The 18,379-nt window shown below is 39.2% G+C and overlaps 1 protein-coding gene across 1 annotated transcript in view; it reads right to left on the reverse strand.

Moving 5' to 3' along the window:
- DGKI (diacylglycerol kinase iota) overlaps positions 1-18,379 on the reverse strand; it is a 316,603-nt gene that overhangs the window by 71,548 nt on the left and 226,676 nt on the right. Inside the window, exons 23-26 of the mRNA XM_027770499.1 lie at positions 14,236-14,305; positions 11,576-11,616; positions 10,011-10,138; positions 7,689-7,811 (exon numbers count right to left, since the gene is read on the reverse strand). Coding sequence (XP_027626300.1) covers positions 7,689-7,811; positions 10,011-10,138; positions 11,576-11,616; positions 14,236-14,305 — 362 coding nt within the window. The remainder of the gene's footprint in view (positions 1-7,688; positions 7,812-10,010; positions 10,139-11,575; positions 11,617-14,235; positions 14,306-18,379) is intronic.

Raw genomic sequence — 18,379 nt, forward strand, 5'->3', positions numbered from 1 at the left:
CATTATACCATCTGCTGCTACCCCCATGTTTTGTCTTGTTTTTAATTAGTCTTAAGAATTTTGTATCTCTTATTTACCTTTTTAAAGAAACAATTTTTTAAAAATTTTATTCTTATTTAATTATCTTTTTGAATTTATTATTCTGCTTGTCACGGATTCTGTCTTTATTATTATTTCTCCTCTCTTGTTTCTCTGTTCTTTATTCTTGAATTCTTTTTCCAATGTATTAAATTAAATGCCTTGCTTTTTTGTATGCTGTCAATTTTTCCTTGATAAATAAACTTGGAGCTACAAATCGTTTTATGAGTACTACTTCAGTAGTGTCCTGAAAATTCTGATAAACAGTACTTGCCAAGAATTTAAAGTTTCCCTTTTGATTTCTTTTTATATAGAGAGTTACTTAGCATTGTCAACAGGATGATAAAATTGAATATTTCCTATCTCCAAATTGACAGGGCTCTAAAGCTAAAAGCAACATATGCTAAATGTACCTTGACTATTACAGTAATTTTTCAGGCTCTTTCATGTACTGATTCTTAATTATTTATGGTGGGAAGATAAACTTTGCAATATGGAACACAACTGAAATTTTATATATACTCTGCAACACAGAAGGACCCATGTGACAGGATGTTTGCTACATTTAAAATATATATACATATTACTGGGCTGGCCATAGTGCATGGTTAAACTCAGTGTACTAGGCTGTATCCCACATGGCTGATCACAGTTCACATCTCAACCCCAGCAGCTTGAAAGACACCTAAGGTACATGTGCACACATGCCCCAAATCCTGACAGGAAGGCGATATGGAGGAAAGAGATTGTAGCATGACCATAACACGCTGAGGGGTCCCCTCTGCCTCTGTCTCTCTGGCAAGCACATGCACCCTTGACAATTAAAAAAATAAGTAAAGAAAATAAAATTTAAATACATATATTTAAAATATAATAACATTTATTAATAAATTAATATCAAATGAAGAAAAATTATGGCTTATTTAGGACGCTAAATAAAGTTGATGTCAAATAAAACTACTTTGGCATTTCTTAAAATAATAAAATGTTATAAATTAATATCAAATGAGAAAATATAACACATGTATATCAAATGAGAAAATATAACACATGTATATAACACAAATAAATCTGATGTCAAATAAAACCATTTAAAACCTACTTATATCATGGGACCAGCAGTTAGCGTAATGGCTATGTCACTGAACTCCCATGTAGTCAACTGCAGTACGAGTCCTGGATCTGGTGGCTTAAACTCACGCCAGGCGCATGTGTGTGCGTACCCAAGATCCCAAGAGGAGAATGGAGGAGAAGGGACTGTGGCATGGCCATCCCCCCACCCCCCAGGAGGCGATTTCTCGCTTTCTGTTTCTCCATCTCTCTCTGTCTTTCTGGTGAGTGCATGCGTCCCATAGCAAAAAAATAAATAAATAAATAAATAATTTAAAAACCTCTCCAACAGAAAAAAAAGAAAGAATACTACTTATATCAGTATATATTAAAATGAATAAATTTTTAAAAATGTGTTGAATGAAATGGTAAGTTCCAAAATTATATGCCTTGTATAACACAGGTGATTAAAAAGTATAATATAATCAAAATCATAAAACAATATTATATACTTTTATACTACTCCGTGTTATTTATGGGTTGAAGAAAAGACCTAATGCAAAGAATACGAAAGAGTGATTCAATAAATCAGGGTAGTTGGTATATGAGTGCCTTTTATACAATTTTTGTACTTATTTGGATTGGAACATATTTCATATAGATTTAGTAAATTTTAAATAGAAGTCTACCACCCTTAATTTTTATTTCAATCTAATTTTGTAAGCAAAAATAGCTTCAAAAAACACCTTTGAAAGTAATTCTCAGTAGTCCATCAATGGCAGGTGGTGTGGTGGTTAAGGTGCTGGACTCCCACATGGTGGATTGTGGTTCAAGTCTCAGACCTGGATGTTTGCTTTCTCACTTTTCCTTTCTCTCTCTCTGTCTCTCTGTGTAAAATAAAAAATAAATAATAATAACAAATAAATTAAGCAAAATAAATGATAAATCTTTTTTTTTTCAAAAAAGAAAAGAATTCTCAGCCATATTTATTTATGGGTAAGTTTGCAGGTATATATTTAATGTGCATACTTCATATCCCTATATTATAAAATTTTTCATTTTAGAAATGTTAAAAAGAAAGAAACCAAAGTGAGTTTTTCTGGGGCTCTGGGGCATGGGGCACACTGTCTTTGCAAGGACTCTTTGGAAAAACAGTGGAGTAAAGTGGAAAGAGCATGGATCCAGAAGTCCAACTGACAATGTTGCTTCAAACCATGCTTCACACATTTGTTATCCTGACTGATCAAGATAAATATTTCACCATCGGTTAGTCTCAGTTTACTTATCTGTGAAGCAATGGCTAACTTTAAAGGGATAGTAAAGGATTAAAGATAATTTAACTGTGCTGCAAAATCAGGAGGAGGGACTCCATTAGTGCTAACTATTACTGACATTATTAGATATTTTCATAATTGCAGTTATACCTATTTGTACCAGAGATGATCTCTGAAGGAGTAAAAAGTTATTCTTTCTGGCTCAGCTACAGTGGTATGCACTGCTAAGATGCTTCTGCTCAAATGCTGAGGCCACATGAGAGGTCCCGGTTTGCTTCCCAGTCCAACCCAGACAGGCCAGATGCACTGGCAAATGACTAATCCTAGCTAGATGGGAGGGTGGAGCAGGAAGATCCTGACATGTGAGATTCTGTCAAAAATTCATCAGCTGGAGCTGAGCAGTAGCACAGTGGTAAGACGTGATGCTCTGTGATGCTGAGCTACATAGGAAGGTTCTCAGTTCACATGTAAACTCTCCGAATATGCTAGGCACATTGGGTACCTGTTATCTGGAGCTGGCTAAAGACTGATGGATCAAGGCATCAAGACATTGTTGGGGGTACAGTCTCTTTTGCTCTCTCTCTCTTTCTCTCTTTATTTCCTTCGCACTCATGAAAAAAAATACGTACACTTTTTTTTTTTTGGAGAGGTTTTCGCTATAGGGTGTGTGCGCTCACCAGACAGAGAGAGACAGAGAGACAGAAAGTGACAAATCACCCCCCAGGGGGGATGGTCATGCCACAATCCCTTCTCCTCCATTCTCCTCTCGGGATCTTGGGCATGCACACACATGCGCCCGGCGTGAATTTTAAGCCACCGGGTCCGGGACGCGAACTGCGGTCGACTACGTGGGAGTCCAGTGACATAGCCATTACGCTAACTGCTGGTTCCCAATACATACACTTTTAAAAATATCAACCAACTTATCTTTCTCTCTCTCTCCTTTTCTCTCTGTCTCTTCCTTTCATAAATAAATTGATACTTCTTTTTTTTATTTTGGAGAGGTTTTTTTTGCTATAATGCCTGTGCGCTCACCAGAAAGACAGAGAGAGACAGAGAGATAGGAAGTGAAAAATCACTCCCTAGCGGGGATGGCCACACCGCAATCCCTTCTCCTCCATTCTCCTCTTGGGATCTTTGGCATGCACACACACACACACCCGGTGTGAGTTTAAGCCACCGGGGCCGAGACTTGAACCTTGGTAGACTACATGGGAGTTCAGCAACATAGTCATTACGCTAACTGATAGTCTCCAATAAATCAGTGATTTTTTAAGAGAGATTTTTGCTATAGGGCACATGCACTTGCCAGAGAGACAGAGAGATAGAAAGCAAGAAATTGCCCCCAAGGGGGATGGGCATGTTACAATCCCTTCTCCTCCATTCTCCCCTCAGGATATTGGGCACGCATGCACACATGCCCAGCATGAGTTTTAAGTCATCAGTCTGGGATTTGAACTGCATATGACTACATGGGAGTCCGGTGATGTAACTAACCATCATGCCATCTGCTGGTTCTGATAAATCAATAATAAAAGAATAAAAGAAAACAGTTTGTCAGTGGGCATATGAGTTCACTGGAAAGCAAGCATGTAGCAGGGTGTTTGCTACATTTTAAAAAGTAATTATTTTTTATCTACCCAAAAAACAGGAGAATGCTCAGTCAAAAAAGTGCTGGCACATCTATGTTTACTGCAGTAAAATTCACAACTACTAAGGCATGGAACCAATCCAAATGTCCATGAACAGATGAATGGGTTGAAAAAGTATGGCAAATATACTCCATGGAATACTATTCAGACATAAAAAACAAGACCCTGGCATTTGATAGAAAGTGGATGAATTGAAAGATTTGTTGCTAAGTGAAGCAAGTCAGACCATGAAAGAAGCATTGTATGTCACCACTTAACATATACCAACTGTCTACACTTTATGGTAGAGACTGAAAGATTGGACGGCATAAAAGCATTGGAAATAGTTATGGACACTGGAGACATTGTGGAAGGAGAATGGGAGAGGGTAAGAGGGTAGGGAAGGAAATTAGGGAGAAAAGTACAAAAGTAAGACATTTGTGGGACACAGGAATGGTTTATTGCCTATTGATGATAATTTATATAATATTCTCAACTTGATTGGTCTGAGGTGTATTTCATGTTTGGTAAATTCTCTCTATAAGCTAAATGATATATAGCAATTGAATGTATAAAATAATAACAATGAATAAATTTTAATATAATAATTATATTTTATTGGGTTGGCAATAGCATAGTGGTTAAGCACACAGAGAGAGAGAAAGTGAAAAAGCACTCCCAGGGAAAATGGCCATGCTGCAATCTCTTCTCCTCCTTTTAGAATTATGGACGTGCATGTACACATGCCCCAAATGTTTTTCAAGCCACTGAGTCTGCATCATCAGCATGTGAGATCCAGCCACCTTATTCCATACCATTGGCTAGCCCCATAAATATAAATATCTATCTATCTATCTATCTATCTATCTATCTATCTATCTATCTATCTATCTATCTATAGCCTTTCTGGGTGGGCTTCATAGCCTAGTGATTAAGAGAGCTAAATCTCACACGGCAAACTGCATTTAGAATGTTGGCTCCAGCAGCTTGAAAAACATGCCACGTGTGTATGTGTTTGACCAAAATCCTGACAGGAGAGAGACATGGAGAAGGAGGAAGTGAAGCATGACTATGCCCCACTGAGGGGTGCTTTCTTCTCCTTCTCTCTCTCTCTCTCTCTGGTGAATGCATGTACTTTTTCTTTTTCCTTTGAGAGATTTATGCTATAGGGAATGTGCACTTGCCCGAGAAACAGAGAAAGTGAGAAATCACCCCTTCCCCCCCCCCAGGGGGAATGGCCATGCTGCAATCCCTTCTCCTCCACTCTCCTCTCGATATTTTGGGCATGCACGCACATATGCAACCAGCGTGTTTTAAGCCACCAAGTCCAGGATTCAAACTGCAATCATGTACGTGGGACTCCAGTGACATAACCATCTCACCATCTGCTGGTCCCAAACGCATGTACTTTTTGACAATTAATAAAATGTTCTTTCTAAGCAATTAATGGACATAGTGAGTTTTTAAGTTAGTTAATGAGCAAGTTGAGGTAAGATATTTAATTTGGGTTTTTTTTTTTTTTGAGAAGAAAAATTTTTGTTATAGGGTGTATGCGCTCTCTGGAGAGACAGATACAGACAGAGTGACAGAAACTGAGAGATTAGTCCCCAGAGGGAATGGCCACACCACAATCCCTTCTCCTCCATTCTCCTCTTGGCATTTTGGCCATCTACGCACATGCGCCTGGAGTGAGTTTTAAGCCAATGAGTCTAGGATTCAAACCATGTTCAACTATGGGGGAATCCAGCGACGTAACTATTATGCCATATACTGGTCCCTTAATTTGTTTTTAAGTGATTTTTAAGACAATATTTTTACTATGCTTGTGTCTCCTGTGAGTCAGGTATCAGTAAGAGCCTGGTGGGGATGATCTGTCTCAGTTCCATGATTCACATTCAGCTAGAAAGACCCAAAGGCTAGGAATGAATGAATGAGTGTTACTTTGGTTTCCAAGTGATTTTGCAGAATTTTTTAAAAATGAGTCAACTACTCCAGTGTATTTAAGAACTAAATGAGTATAAATGTCCTTGAAAATTGAGAGATGACAATTAAAGATCAATCAGAAAATTTTTAAAATCCTTAAAATATATATATATATAACCCAGATAAAAACTGAGTTAAGTTTGCCAGAGGGTTTTAAGAACTTGGCTATTGTATAAAGTGGAACATCTGTTTGTGATTCTTGGGAAGAATATTTATGACCTTAAAAACAATCACTTCATGTATCATGATACATACATTGATTTGTTACATAAAGAAAAGTTAGGCACAGAAAACTGGATTTAAATCGTATTCTACTTTTTGGAAATAGCCTGTTTATAAGAACAACTAAAACACTCATCTAATTTGTGCTTAATTTCTAATTCTGGAGCTAATTAAAACGCTAATTTTCCAATAAGTCTGCCCGCAGCTAGATGGCCACTTTTTTAGGCATCCATGGGTGGCTGACTCACCCTTACTCACAAATCTCAATTCTGTATAAAAAGGAAGTGGAAAAACACCCTAAATTGTACGTAATCAAAATACCATCAGAAACAACACAGTTTAATTAAAAAGGAAAATCCACAGTAATTCATTGTTTTTCCTTTCCCCTCTTCACACAAGAAATAAGAGGTAATATAGAGAAGCAATTAAAATGAAGTCTCCTTTTACCCTCAGGGTGTCTGAGTAGAACCTTTGCCAGTGAAATAATTATCTTCCCATTTCTCATCTTTCTCTCCTTTGTCATAGTGTAATTGCTTCCCGTCCTCCCTTAGAAACAATGCACAGTCTTGCCTGTTCAGTTAACCCGAGGTTTCTAGGAATTTTAGTAATCTTGTTATTTTGTTAAAATAGTAAAACTGTGTGCTTACAAAGCCATTGTCACTATTTGATTAGGACCCTGGAAAGGACTGAAAACCAGCCCAATTTCATAAACTGCAGTAAACTTGCATAACCTCTGGGATGCAGTGACTCTGAAATTAAAGAGGAGATGTGACTGTGTGTCTGTGACAGCGGTCTGCATCTAGAACTGCTCCCACGAGGCATGGCAGAAAGGAGGATTCCCTGGGCGCAAAGGTACCAACGGCGTTGAGAAACCAAACTGCGCCCTACTTTCTGACCATGATCAGACCTCAGACGAAAGCACAGGTTCTCTTCTGACCCATGAGCAAATGCTGCATTGTTTGCCCACAGAGAATTGCACCCACAGCACAAGCAGCACCATCTTCAGCTCTATGTTACATAGAGCACACAGGCACAGGCTCAGGGCCTGAGACAGACAAAACAGCGAGTCAAAATATTCCCACAAATGAAACACGGTGTGTCTCTGTCAAAGTACTCATGATCACCCTCATGCACAACTTGACGATGTGACAAACAGGAACATCTGATAAATACTAAAATCCGGTACAGAAAGCATGAGATTTAAGCACTTATAGATCCACATGCAATATCTCAAGGTGGCTCAGGAGCCAGAGAAAAGGATGGTGGTGTTCTCAGGAGCGTGGGATGGATAAAGTAAGCAAGGTGAATAAAATATCAAACCGCAAAGTGACATAGACATGAGACAGCATGAGGACCACTGAAAGAACAATCCTTGCCATTGGTGAAAGCCCGTGGAGCAATGCACGCCCAGCCATGTGGTGGCTGAGAAGGACAGTGGGAGAGCTCTTACTGTAGCGCATGGGAGTGGCTGAGGTCTTTCATATCTGAGTCCTCATAATGGGGAGCTATCATTCCCAGCCCACTGTCACTCAGCATGCGTTTCCGGAGGGCAGGATTCCACCAGTCTGATATCCTGAGAGAAAGAAGGGTACCAGACAGGTAAGCATTTGCAGTAAGCCTCTGCCTATTCCATATTTCCTCAAGATGCTCGTCTCTACAGGTGAGAGGTAAAATGAATCTGTACTGGGTATTTACCAGATACTTCACATTTATTTTTTCCCATGTTATTTGCAATAATCATCATTTCTTTGTGTGATCCTGACCTCTTTACAAATGAAAGAACTGAATTTCAAGATTATGTCATGTAAAATGTGCCACAGATAAGAGGAAATTAGGAAATAACCAAGTCCACCCTCTTTTACTGATTCCTTATTTCTGGTTTACTTCTAGAGGGGCCAAGTGGTGAGAAAAGAAAAAGGTGAGGATTCAAGTCGTAGTGGATTTTCAGGGCATGTCATTTATGGAGCTGGAGCTAACAGAGATGCCCCAGGACAAAGCCATGCCTTCTGGCCACTGTTCAGCATGGAGTGAATGACCAGGAGCGCAAAGACTAGAACTCACTTGTCAGAATGACTTTGCCCCTGATTTTGCCCCTGATTATATAAAGAGCTGGACCTGAATAGGTGGGTAGAAGGGCAGAGACTCTAGCACCTGCTGCTCTACAGGAGACCAGTCTCATGGTTGCTTTCCCTGTAACTGAGGCTCAGTGGAGGGCCAGGCCTGCAAGAGCAGTCTCCTCCACACACCTTTGGGACTCCCAGGGTTACTTCAAGTCACTGTCTTGTGCCTCTGGGTCATTCTCTCCCACCAGCATATCTCTAGGGCCACTGGCTGTGCCTTCCTAAACACAGCCGTCTGTCCATACTGCTACCACGTCTGCTCTCTTTGGACTCCCCACACACTGTGGCCCTAGCAGTGGGAAAAATACTAAAAAATAGCAATACTCAAAAAAAATTTTAAAGTAAATCAAGTAAAGAGGAGAAAACAATTAGAGTACTCAAGTGAATGTGCCTATTAAGTTGCATGAGATCGTGCAGGCAGGTTGTGTTTGCTGTTTAAATGTGTGTGCGTGCTTTCTAAGGCAATTCTTTATTTTTTTTAGTTCATTTTTAAAAAACTATTTACATTTAATCACATGTCTTTACAGTATACATTTCTTTTTGTAACACAAATACCATGCATGCCAGTCAATACAAAGACATTACTTATTCTAAATTGTTCAAATATCTAGAAATAGCAAAAACATTTTGGTGGGATAATGCAGTGGTTTAGTGCTCAGGCTCTGGCATCAGAAAACCTGGGGGACTGAGTCTCAGTTTTCCATTTATTTCCTGGGCAATAATCAGCATAATCCTGTAATCCTGAATTTTCTTATCTAGGGATTTCAGATAGTAACCATACTAAATAAGCAGAGTCACTGTAAAATAAGAACCATGATGATTACGCTAATGAAATCATCGTTCATGAATGTCTGCTAAGTGTCAGCAACTATTCAAAGTGCTTTTGTATGTATCATTTTGTTTAATCTCCAAACAATTCTCTGAGTAGGCATTTTCCATTTGTATTTTACAGATGAGGACAGAGCAAAGAGTGGTAAGAAATGATTAAGTCGCTGCGAGGTGGTGGTAGGGGCACAGGAAGGGTCTGTAGCACTGTACACGGTTATGGTGAATACTTGGTTTGCCAGTTATTGTTACGCCATGTCTTGGGCAGCCTTGAAATAACAAAGATAGAGGAATCCTTGTCAGATCACCTGTGTCCATTTTTTTTAAATTCTGTAACAGAGTCACTAGATGTATATGCACAAATGCAAATACTAGTATTTTCTAGGTTTGTCTCACATGGTGAGTAAGAATGCTTGGAAGTGGTATTAATCTGGCTGGGAAAGAGGACTTCTAAGACTTACAGCAGAACCAGCAATTTCACACACTAAGGAAACACAAGAAAAAAAACTTACATTTCAAAATAGACTGAGGTCCTTAGAACGTCAAGTCCAAAGCCAAGCCAGCCACAAAGTCACCTTGTGGCCAGCCTCCCATGTGTATCAACAAAGGCAAAGCACACTCACGTGGTATTAATCTGGATGTGAAGGAGTACCTCTAAGACTTACAGCAGAACCAGCAATTTCCCACACTAAGGAAACACAAGAAAAAAAACTTACATTTCAAAATAGACTGAGGTCCTTAGAACGTCAAGTCCAAAGCCAAGCCAGCCACAAAGTCACCCTGTGGCCAGCCTCCCATGTGTATCAACAAAGGCAAAGCACACTCACCCCGAGGCTTGCTCCACCACAAGATCTGGCATGCCAGGAGGTGTCCCTGCCTGCTGTGACACCACCATATCTGGGTCCAGAATAAAAATCTCATCTTGAGAAATCTCCATCACAAAGTGCAAATGTTCCTAAGGAAGAAAAACAAGCCTGTCAAAGGACTGGTGGGATGCTCAAATCCATCATCTGAAGAATAATAAAACATTCTTGGTCTCGAAGAAGAAGGACATTCTGTGACATGTCAGATGATCACAGTACATCGTCAGAGTCCTGCCCAGTGGACTGCTTCACTGAAGCAATACTGTAGCAGGCAGTGGGTGATGGGGAGCAATGAGTGCCCTTGCTTCAGGATTCCTACTTGACTAGGATCTCCTTAGAAATAACCAGAAATGGTCTTGCCTCTTCCCTTTTCTAAATAGTGTCAAAGAATGTCCCTGGGAGGGACCAGCAGATGGCATAATGGCTATGTCGTTGTACTCCCATGTAGTCGACCGTGGTTTGAGTCCTGGACCCTGTGGCTTAAACTCCTGCCGGGCACATGTGTGTGCATGCCCAAATTCCAAGAAGAGAATAGAGGACAAGGGATTGTGGCATGGCCACCCCCCTTGGGGGTGTTCTCACTTTCTGTCTTTCTAGTGAGTGGACATGCTCTATAGCAAAAAATAAATAAAAATAAATAAAAACTCTTAAAAAAAAAAAAAAAAAGAATGTCCCTAGGTCCAGCAGAGTGGACAAAATCCTACCTTTATGCCCTCATGGTCTGGCCAAAGCTAAGTGGTATGGTTACCACTGGGCTTCTTACTGCTTTTGAAACTGAAACTGTACGCTTTTTTCCCAGGAGAATTCAGACAGTGAAAGATCTGATAACCTTGGACAAAAATACTTTTTTTTTTCTCATTACTAAACTCTGGGGATTGATGAGCTAAAACTAAGGAGCCAAGACAGACACGTGAAGTTTCAAATTGCCAATCAGAAATGAGCTTAAAAATGCATAAAGTTTAGCTAGAAAGAAGTAAAACTAGCAGTTTGAGTGATACTTTAGGGAGCAGGTTGGTGGTCATATCTATAAAGTCAAGTTATCTTTTGTGTGTTTTTGCCAAATCAAGGCATGTTATCCAAAGCCCATAAATGCTAAAATACATGAAGACAAAGCAAAGGTTTATAGCTTAAGTTATGAATCCTATTCCAGAATTGGTAATGTTTCAGTATTTTCATTACAAAACTTGATGAGATTAGCTATCAATAAAGCATATGGCACCAAGTGGCATGGTGGTTAAGACATTAGATTTCCACATGGCTGACAGCAGTTCGAGTCCTGGACCCAGCAACTGGAAACTCATGCCAGGTGTGTGTACTTGTGTGTGCCCAAAATCCTGAGAGGAGAAAAGTGGGGAAGGGATTACAAATGGGGTGATTTTTCACTTTCCCTCTCTCCATCTTTCTCTTTCTCTCAGGCAAGCACCCTATAGCAAAAAGCTCTCTTAAAAATATTTAAAACAAATATAAAATATAAAGCATATTGACTGGGGGATTTTTTACTCTCACAAGCAGGCTGAAGAAAAACTTACCTGAGATCTGTCTGCCCGATAAAAGCGATCAGCAGAAGTTGCTAGGGAAAAAAAAAAAAGCACATGGCATTCAGAGTCAGCTATGACTTAGAGCCTTCTCTTCCACTGTACCCAAAAAAATAAAATAAAACCCCTCACTGAACTCCCAGCCAGTCTCTAAATCTATTTTTAAAAGTCTAACAATTCTACATCTCTGCTGCTGCTATTCCAGTGCTTAGACACCCTCCCCATTGTGTCTACCATTTAAGCCTTATTTGTTTTTAAGGACCAATTCAAATGCTTTAGCCTCCATAAACATTCTTCAGTCTCAACGTCCCTACCCAAGAGAGAATTCACTGCTCCAATATCTGTGCACCTTTACATTTTGCTTAAACTTAGAAAGACTGTCTTCATGGACAATTATGAGACTAAGAGATGTGTCTGTTTCTTTGGACCAGCAGGTGACATAGTGGCTAAGATGCTGGACTCCCACGTGACCAACTGCAGTTCTAGTTCCAGATCCAACCATTGCTAACTCATGCCAGGTATATGTGTGTGCATGCCCAAAATCCCAAGAGGAGAATGGAGGAGAAGGGTTATGGTGTAGACATCATCACCCCTGGGTGAGGATGATTTCTCACTTTCTACCTTCTGTCTCTCTGTCTCTCTGTCTCTCCAGCAAGCATATTGCCTTATAGCAAAAATCTCTAAAAAAAATTAAAGAATATTTAAGGTTTCTGGTCTCTCTGTCTCTCTGTCTCTCCAGCAAGCATATTGCCTTATAGCAAAAATCTCTAAAAAAAAATTAAAGAATATTAGAGGTTTCTGTTTATGAATATTCTTTTATGTCTCCAGAAATTAACACAGGTCCTCTAACAGAGCTGAGACTTGATATGTATTTATTAAATAAATAAAGCTAGGACCAAAAAAATTGTAGTGGCACAGACTTCTTGGGGAGGTGGTTCCCATTTTGGAAAACAGATTACAGAAGCAGGCCAGGGTCCACCTCTAGCCATAATACAAATATTTCACTTCCAAACTGCCTCCTTAGAGCCATGTCTGAAGAACCCAAAACAGAAAAAAGATTATTTAAGAATTTCTAAAAGGAACTGTGTTGCACTGGTGGTTTAAGAAAAATATAAACAAAAATTACTAATGTGAAAATTCTAGAAATTATTTTTATTATGTTTAATATTAAAAACAATGATGCTCCTCTTCACTTAAATTTAACAGAGCCACAATATTACAAAAAGATTTTCTACAGAAAAAGAAAAAAGCACAAGTGAGAAAAACTCAAATGCAAGTAATCATTTGCAAACCGCAAATGTTTAATAAGAAGCTTCTCTCCAAAGGAGCTGAGCTGAGAAATGAGACAGTCATAGTCTCTGTTCTCTAGAAGGTAAGAAAAGGATAACATTTACCTCTAAAAAGCTTCTTTTGCTTTGTTCCTTTTAACCATGAGTGAAATTACCTTTTAAAAGTTTGTAATGAAGCTCTTTATAAAGTAAAACTAATGTTCAAGTTAAGACTATTATCTATACTTGTAGTTTTAGAGAAAACTATATATAGACCATAACTTACATAAATATTTTCATAATTTTAAAAATACAAGTTGTTCCTCTGTAAAATCAGGAACAACAAATGTACTTTTCATATCTACGTAAGCAGCAAGCTGGAGGACAATCTTCAGGGGCACTGGGTGAGCCATTAATGAACGCTTGCATCACAATCTGTGTGGACTGGGTCTCATACTGCAAGTGCCCATCTTCAAGACATCATTCCTATACACACATATCCTGTCATACTCTTATCCACATTTATGTCCTCTCAAATACACATACAGATCAACAAAAGACACATCTCCAATGAAAGCCTTGTCTCTGCATAGGTAAGTGAGAGGCTGTATCTATTACATTGCAAAGTACATAAGCAAGAATGTACAGAGCCAGAAAGTATTGCAATAATGTAATTGAATAGCAAAATGCAGAAAACATCAAAGAATTTATGAAAAAAAAATAGAATTAAAGGATGAGTTTATTTTGGAGTTAAAAAACAAAAACTTGAAATCCACACACAACTCTTTCATAATACACATTTTTCATGAACTTTTTAAGACCCCCCTCAGAGTATTAGGCAGCTTCTAAAAGAGTGAGAGATGCTTGAGATGGAACATAGACTCATTAAATAATCATAAAGTCGCCTATTATGCATGCAATATGTTATGCTCAGTAAAGCAAATTGAACATAACTGGAGTGTTCTATTCTTTTTATAAAAGTTCATACATCATACTGAAATGATGGCCTCATGAAAATATAAAAGTTCAGGACATACAAACAATATGGAAATTGGTACCCGGTACTGGCCTTCGTTTAGGGTATGGATTTAACAATTTTTTAAAAAGGGGGGTGATAAAAGGGAAATGTCAGCTTGAGCAACTAGGCTCCGAGAAGTTTAGCCTGGAACTTTACAGGATAACCAATTAGCTTTGCGGGAAGTGACTTCAGGAAAGAGTCCAGCAACATAAGCCAGTCTACCTCGTTTGAGATGCAAATCCCAGTCATGTGGAGTCACATGAAGGCCTTCTGACTAAGGATCTGGAAAACCAGAGTCCACTCTACTAATCACTACCTTGCTCCACAGTTCCCTAAACCCCTCCCTTCATGAAACACAGAGCACTCACCGTCTAGGAAGCACCACCGAGGAGAGAGCCTTTGAGCTGAAAGCGCCCTGGGGAAGGAGGTTTCGTGGTCCTAGAAAGAGACACACACATTCTCATGGCTCCATTTGAAAAACCTGCAGAGGGTCTTTCAAAGGTCTGGATGTTCTGCCATATCACCTATGTCTGGGAGCAAGCATCCTGACCTCAACGAAACACTGGAGAGAAGACCCCGGAACAGATTTTGTTCTTACTAAAAACAGAAACACAGGTCCTGCTTGGAAAAAAATGATCTTCTATGTAACTTTTAAAAATATCCTCCATATAAAGTTTTCAGGAAGTGTTTCATCATTCTATTACACATTCATAAACGATCTAACTGGGGACGTTTACTTCCTTTTGGGAATGTGTGTCTTTCACTTTGTGAAGCCGGGAAACTTCTGGCCTTGGCTGCTGTTTACATTTCAGTTCTCCACATAGGTAGGTATCAGGCAATTGGCACAGAATGGAAAAGAACCACACTGCATCTACCGCCCAGACAGGACTAGTATGTAAGGAAAACCACAAGCTGTCCACCTGCAGCTTCAAATCTCTGAACTAGAGGAGCTTCTATGGGCCACTCATCTGCATAAAAGCAAAGAAAATCAATCTCATATGTTGAGATCATCTTTTCTCTAGGCCCTCTTCATGGAAGCTGACTACAGAAGAGTAGACATGGAGGAATAAAAGTTCCACAAGCGAGGCTGACAGGAGGCATGCTGGTTAAGGCAGACTCCCACATGGCCAACCACAGTTTGAGTCCCAGACCTGGTGGCTTGCTTTTTTACTTTCCCCCTACCTCTCTCTCTCTCTTTCTCTCTCTCTCTGCTCAAATTGAATAATAATAATAAATAAAATTAAATAATATTTTTTTTAAAGTTCCATCACCGTGACTCATGACAAATATTACTTTGTCCAATGCTGACCCAGCCAGCAATGTGCTATTCTACCTGAGAATTCTCCAGGTGTTCCACTTCTTTCTTTTATTTCTTTTTTCTTTCTTTACTTTTTTGTTTTAATTTGTTGTTTTGTTTTTGCACTACGGGGTTTGTGCACTCACCAAAGAGAGACAGAGAGAGAGAGAGAGAAGGAGAGGGAGAAAACACCACCCAATAGGGCATGGTCATACTATAATCCCTTCTTCTCCATTTCTCCATCTTAATGGAATTTGGGATATGCACACACATGCTCCCAGCATGTTTCTTCAGCTACCAAGGCTTGGATTCAAGCCATGCATTCAGCCATGTGGGATCCAGCTCTCTGAAACACCAAGCCAAAAGGCCAGCCTGAGGTGTCCCACTTCTAAGACTACCACAATCACTCCCCTAATATTGACCTCAAGGCCATCTGATATAAGACCCTCATTCTTTCGATTAGTCTTAAGACTCTCTACTCCAAAGCTAGCTTTTCTAGTTAGTCTCTAGAGACTATCTTCCCTCTTTTAAATATTTATTTCTATAACATTGCTAAAACTTACTCCTCTATCCTCAAACCTAATAACTCTTCTGATTCCAGTGGTTCCCTTGTCCTAAAAAAAAATCCTCCTTGACTAAAATCCTGTTGCATCTTCTAACATTTTCTTCATCTCTCCTTTCTTGCTCTGCCAAACTCCTGAAGCATGAGTTTATCTCCTGACTCCAGCTCTCACTTACCCACTTCCATTGTGACCCTAGAAGCCTGACTTGTGACCCAGGCTTGGAAAGCTCCTTTTCTAAGAGGTATCCAGAGTCAGTTTCCTTTCCTGATTGAATATTCCCCTCAGCCTCCAAACTGCCTTGGAATGTCTGAAGCTTTTCTTTATTACAAAGAATTCAGGCTACATCACTTGAAGAATAGACTAGGAAATTGTCAGGTTGAAAACTGAAAGGAGTATCTATGATTCCAAATTTTCATGAATTATAAAGCTCCCTTACAAAGAGAAACTCTTCCAAGTGTTGGTTTGCTTGCCTTCTGCCTTACAATACATGATTTGGAGCATTCTATCCCCAAATCACAGTGAAATTATAATTACTGGCAGAAGTGGGACCAAAAAGTGAAGCTGAGTTTCTGTGGGAGGACATAGCACTTGACCCTTAATAGGGATTTGAAGTGTTTGAATGCAGGGACATCCCTTAGAGCAGCTGTGCTGGCAGCAATGTAGACTTAGCAGCAGGAGCCACAGGTGTGGGTCATCACGTCATAAAAAAGAGACAGAAAGGAACAGGAATAACACAGGAGAAGTCACGGAAGAGAGTCAATGAGAGGTTACATTGACTTGCTTGGTGGTTTATCAATACTCCCTGCTGCCTCACTTGATCCTCGGACAAAGCCCATGTGTAAATCAGAGGTTCTCAAAGTATGAGCTCTGAAACAGCTGCCTCAGCCCTGGTCCAAGCCTAAGGAAACCCTGTGGGTGGAACCTAGCCATCTGTTTCAACAAGCCTTTCGGGTGAGTCTGATGAACAGTAAGACCTAGAACCAGAAGTTTGCAGTTACTAGGACAAAAGGGATCCATCCTATTATTCAAATCTTGAGTGTATGGCGTTCTTAATATGAGTAGATTCTACAAGTTAAATAAGGGATAGAGAAAATGTGGTCTCAGGACTGTCAAAATCATAGACATATTTTGATGCATATGTGTGTTTGTGTGTGTATGTATATAATAATTATCTATTCTATGAGAAAGAAAGAAAGAAACAGGGACAGAAGCCCTGACAGAACCTGTCATGCCCCAATCCTGCCTCTAGCTCTGCAGTCTGCTCTCCCAGTGTGCTAAGGTTCATCACAGATCTGAAACCTGGCCATTCCAGCATCAACCAGTGGCACCCTACCACCTGCACCACTGCAGCTGGGCCAAAATTCATATTTATAAATACCAAGGTGATATTGCTATGAATCAAAAGATAGATATTTCTCTCTTTTGAGCTGACTCTGTTATCCTGCTGGTTGAGCTAAATGAAAGCTTGGCATGTGCTCAGTGCCTATTTCTGTGAGGATGATGTATAATATTTTGAGAATTGTATTTTGACATGTGACATTTTGTTTTAGAGGAACTTCAGGTTCTTAATGCATTTTTACAAAATGTGTAAAGCTACCAACAGCTCTCAGTTTGGTGGAAAATGTAATTACAGACCAGGAAATTTGAAAGTGATCTGAAATGTATAGCAGCACTGATAAAAGCTAGTAAATAAAGATACTAAACAGTTACATGACTGTCTTCTCTAAGAGTAAAGAAGGGTCACAGGAAGAGTATTTTCTGAATTTGATGTTGAATGTGCCACGGAGATCATAAAAACATATCCTAATTCCACTAGGTGAAAAAATAATCTGAAGAAATATAAAAAATGCTTAAGTTATCATCTGAAAAATCTAAGGATTGATAACACTACGGCTAGGATACTCAAACTAGAAAAACTATATTTTATTTAAGCTAGGAATAAAATGAAGATTGGTGTATTACGTCAGCTACCTGGGTAGTTTACCACAGGCTAGTCAGGGACACTGGCATAATTGTATACATATTTATGAACAGGTGTGTCTGTTTGTCTGAAGAGTTATATGCAAGTACCTGACTTGATGTATCCTTTTTTTTTTTTTTTGGCTTATTCCTGTTGATTTATTTATGCTACACCTTGATCCATAAAGCATTTTATATAACTCCGTATCCTTGCAGAGGTTGTATTTAAACATAAAGTTATCTGTTTGCTAGTTGAAAACACAGTTCCAAAATAAATCTGGTTCAACAATTCTTGAACTTCCTAAAATTTTGTGCTAAGTCTGGTATGTCTGTAGGTATATGAAATTTCCTGTTCAGAGGAACCTTCATTGTCTATAGATTATTAGATCATTTCAGATTCTCAAAAGGTGAGCAAGATACTAATTTAAATCATCCAAAATTTTGATCAGAAGGAATTCAACAAATTACGATGCTAATCAGTAAAATGCCTTAGCTATATCCGAAGGCTCACAAATGCAGGAATCACCATTTCAGAGTTACCAGTGATGACCTCAACATCAGAACCTGAGCTCGCGGTTCTTTTCGTAGTGGGCTAAAAGCGGTCCAATTTCTGCATAGAAGAACTTAAACTTTTTGCTTATTTCCATCCATGGTCCTTCTCAAACATTTCCCTTCAGTTCTTTAAATTCTTCT

The sequence above is a fragment of the Tupaia chinensis genome, unplaced genomic scaffold (genome assembly GCF_000334495.1).
Source record: "Tupaia chinensis unplaced genomic scaffold, TupChi_1.0 Scaffold000140_1, whole genome shotgun sequence".
NCBI classification, from domain to species: Eukaryota; Metazoa; Chordata; class Mammalia; order Scandentia; family Tupaiidae; genus Tupaia; species Tupaia belangeri.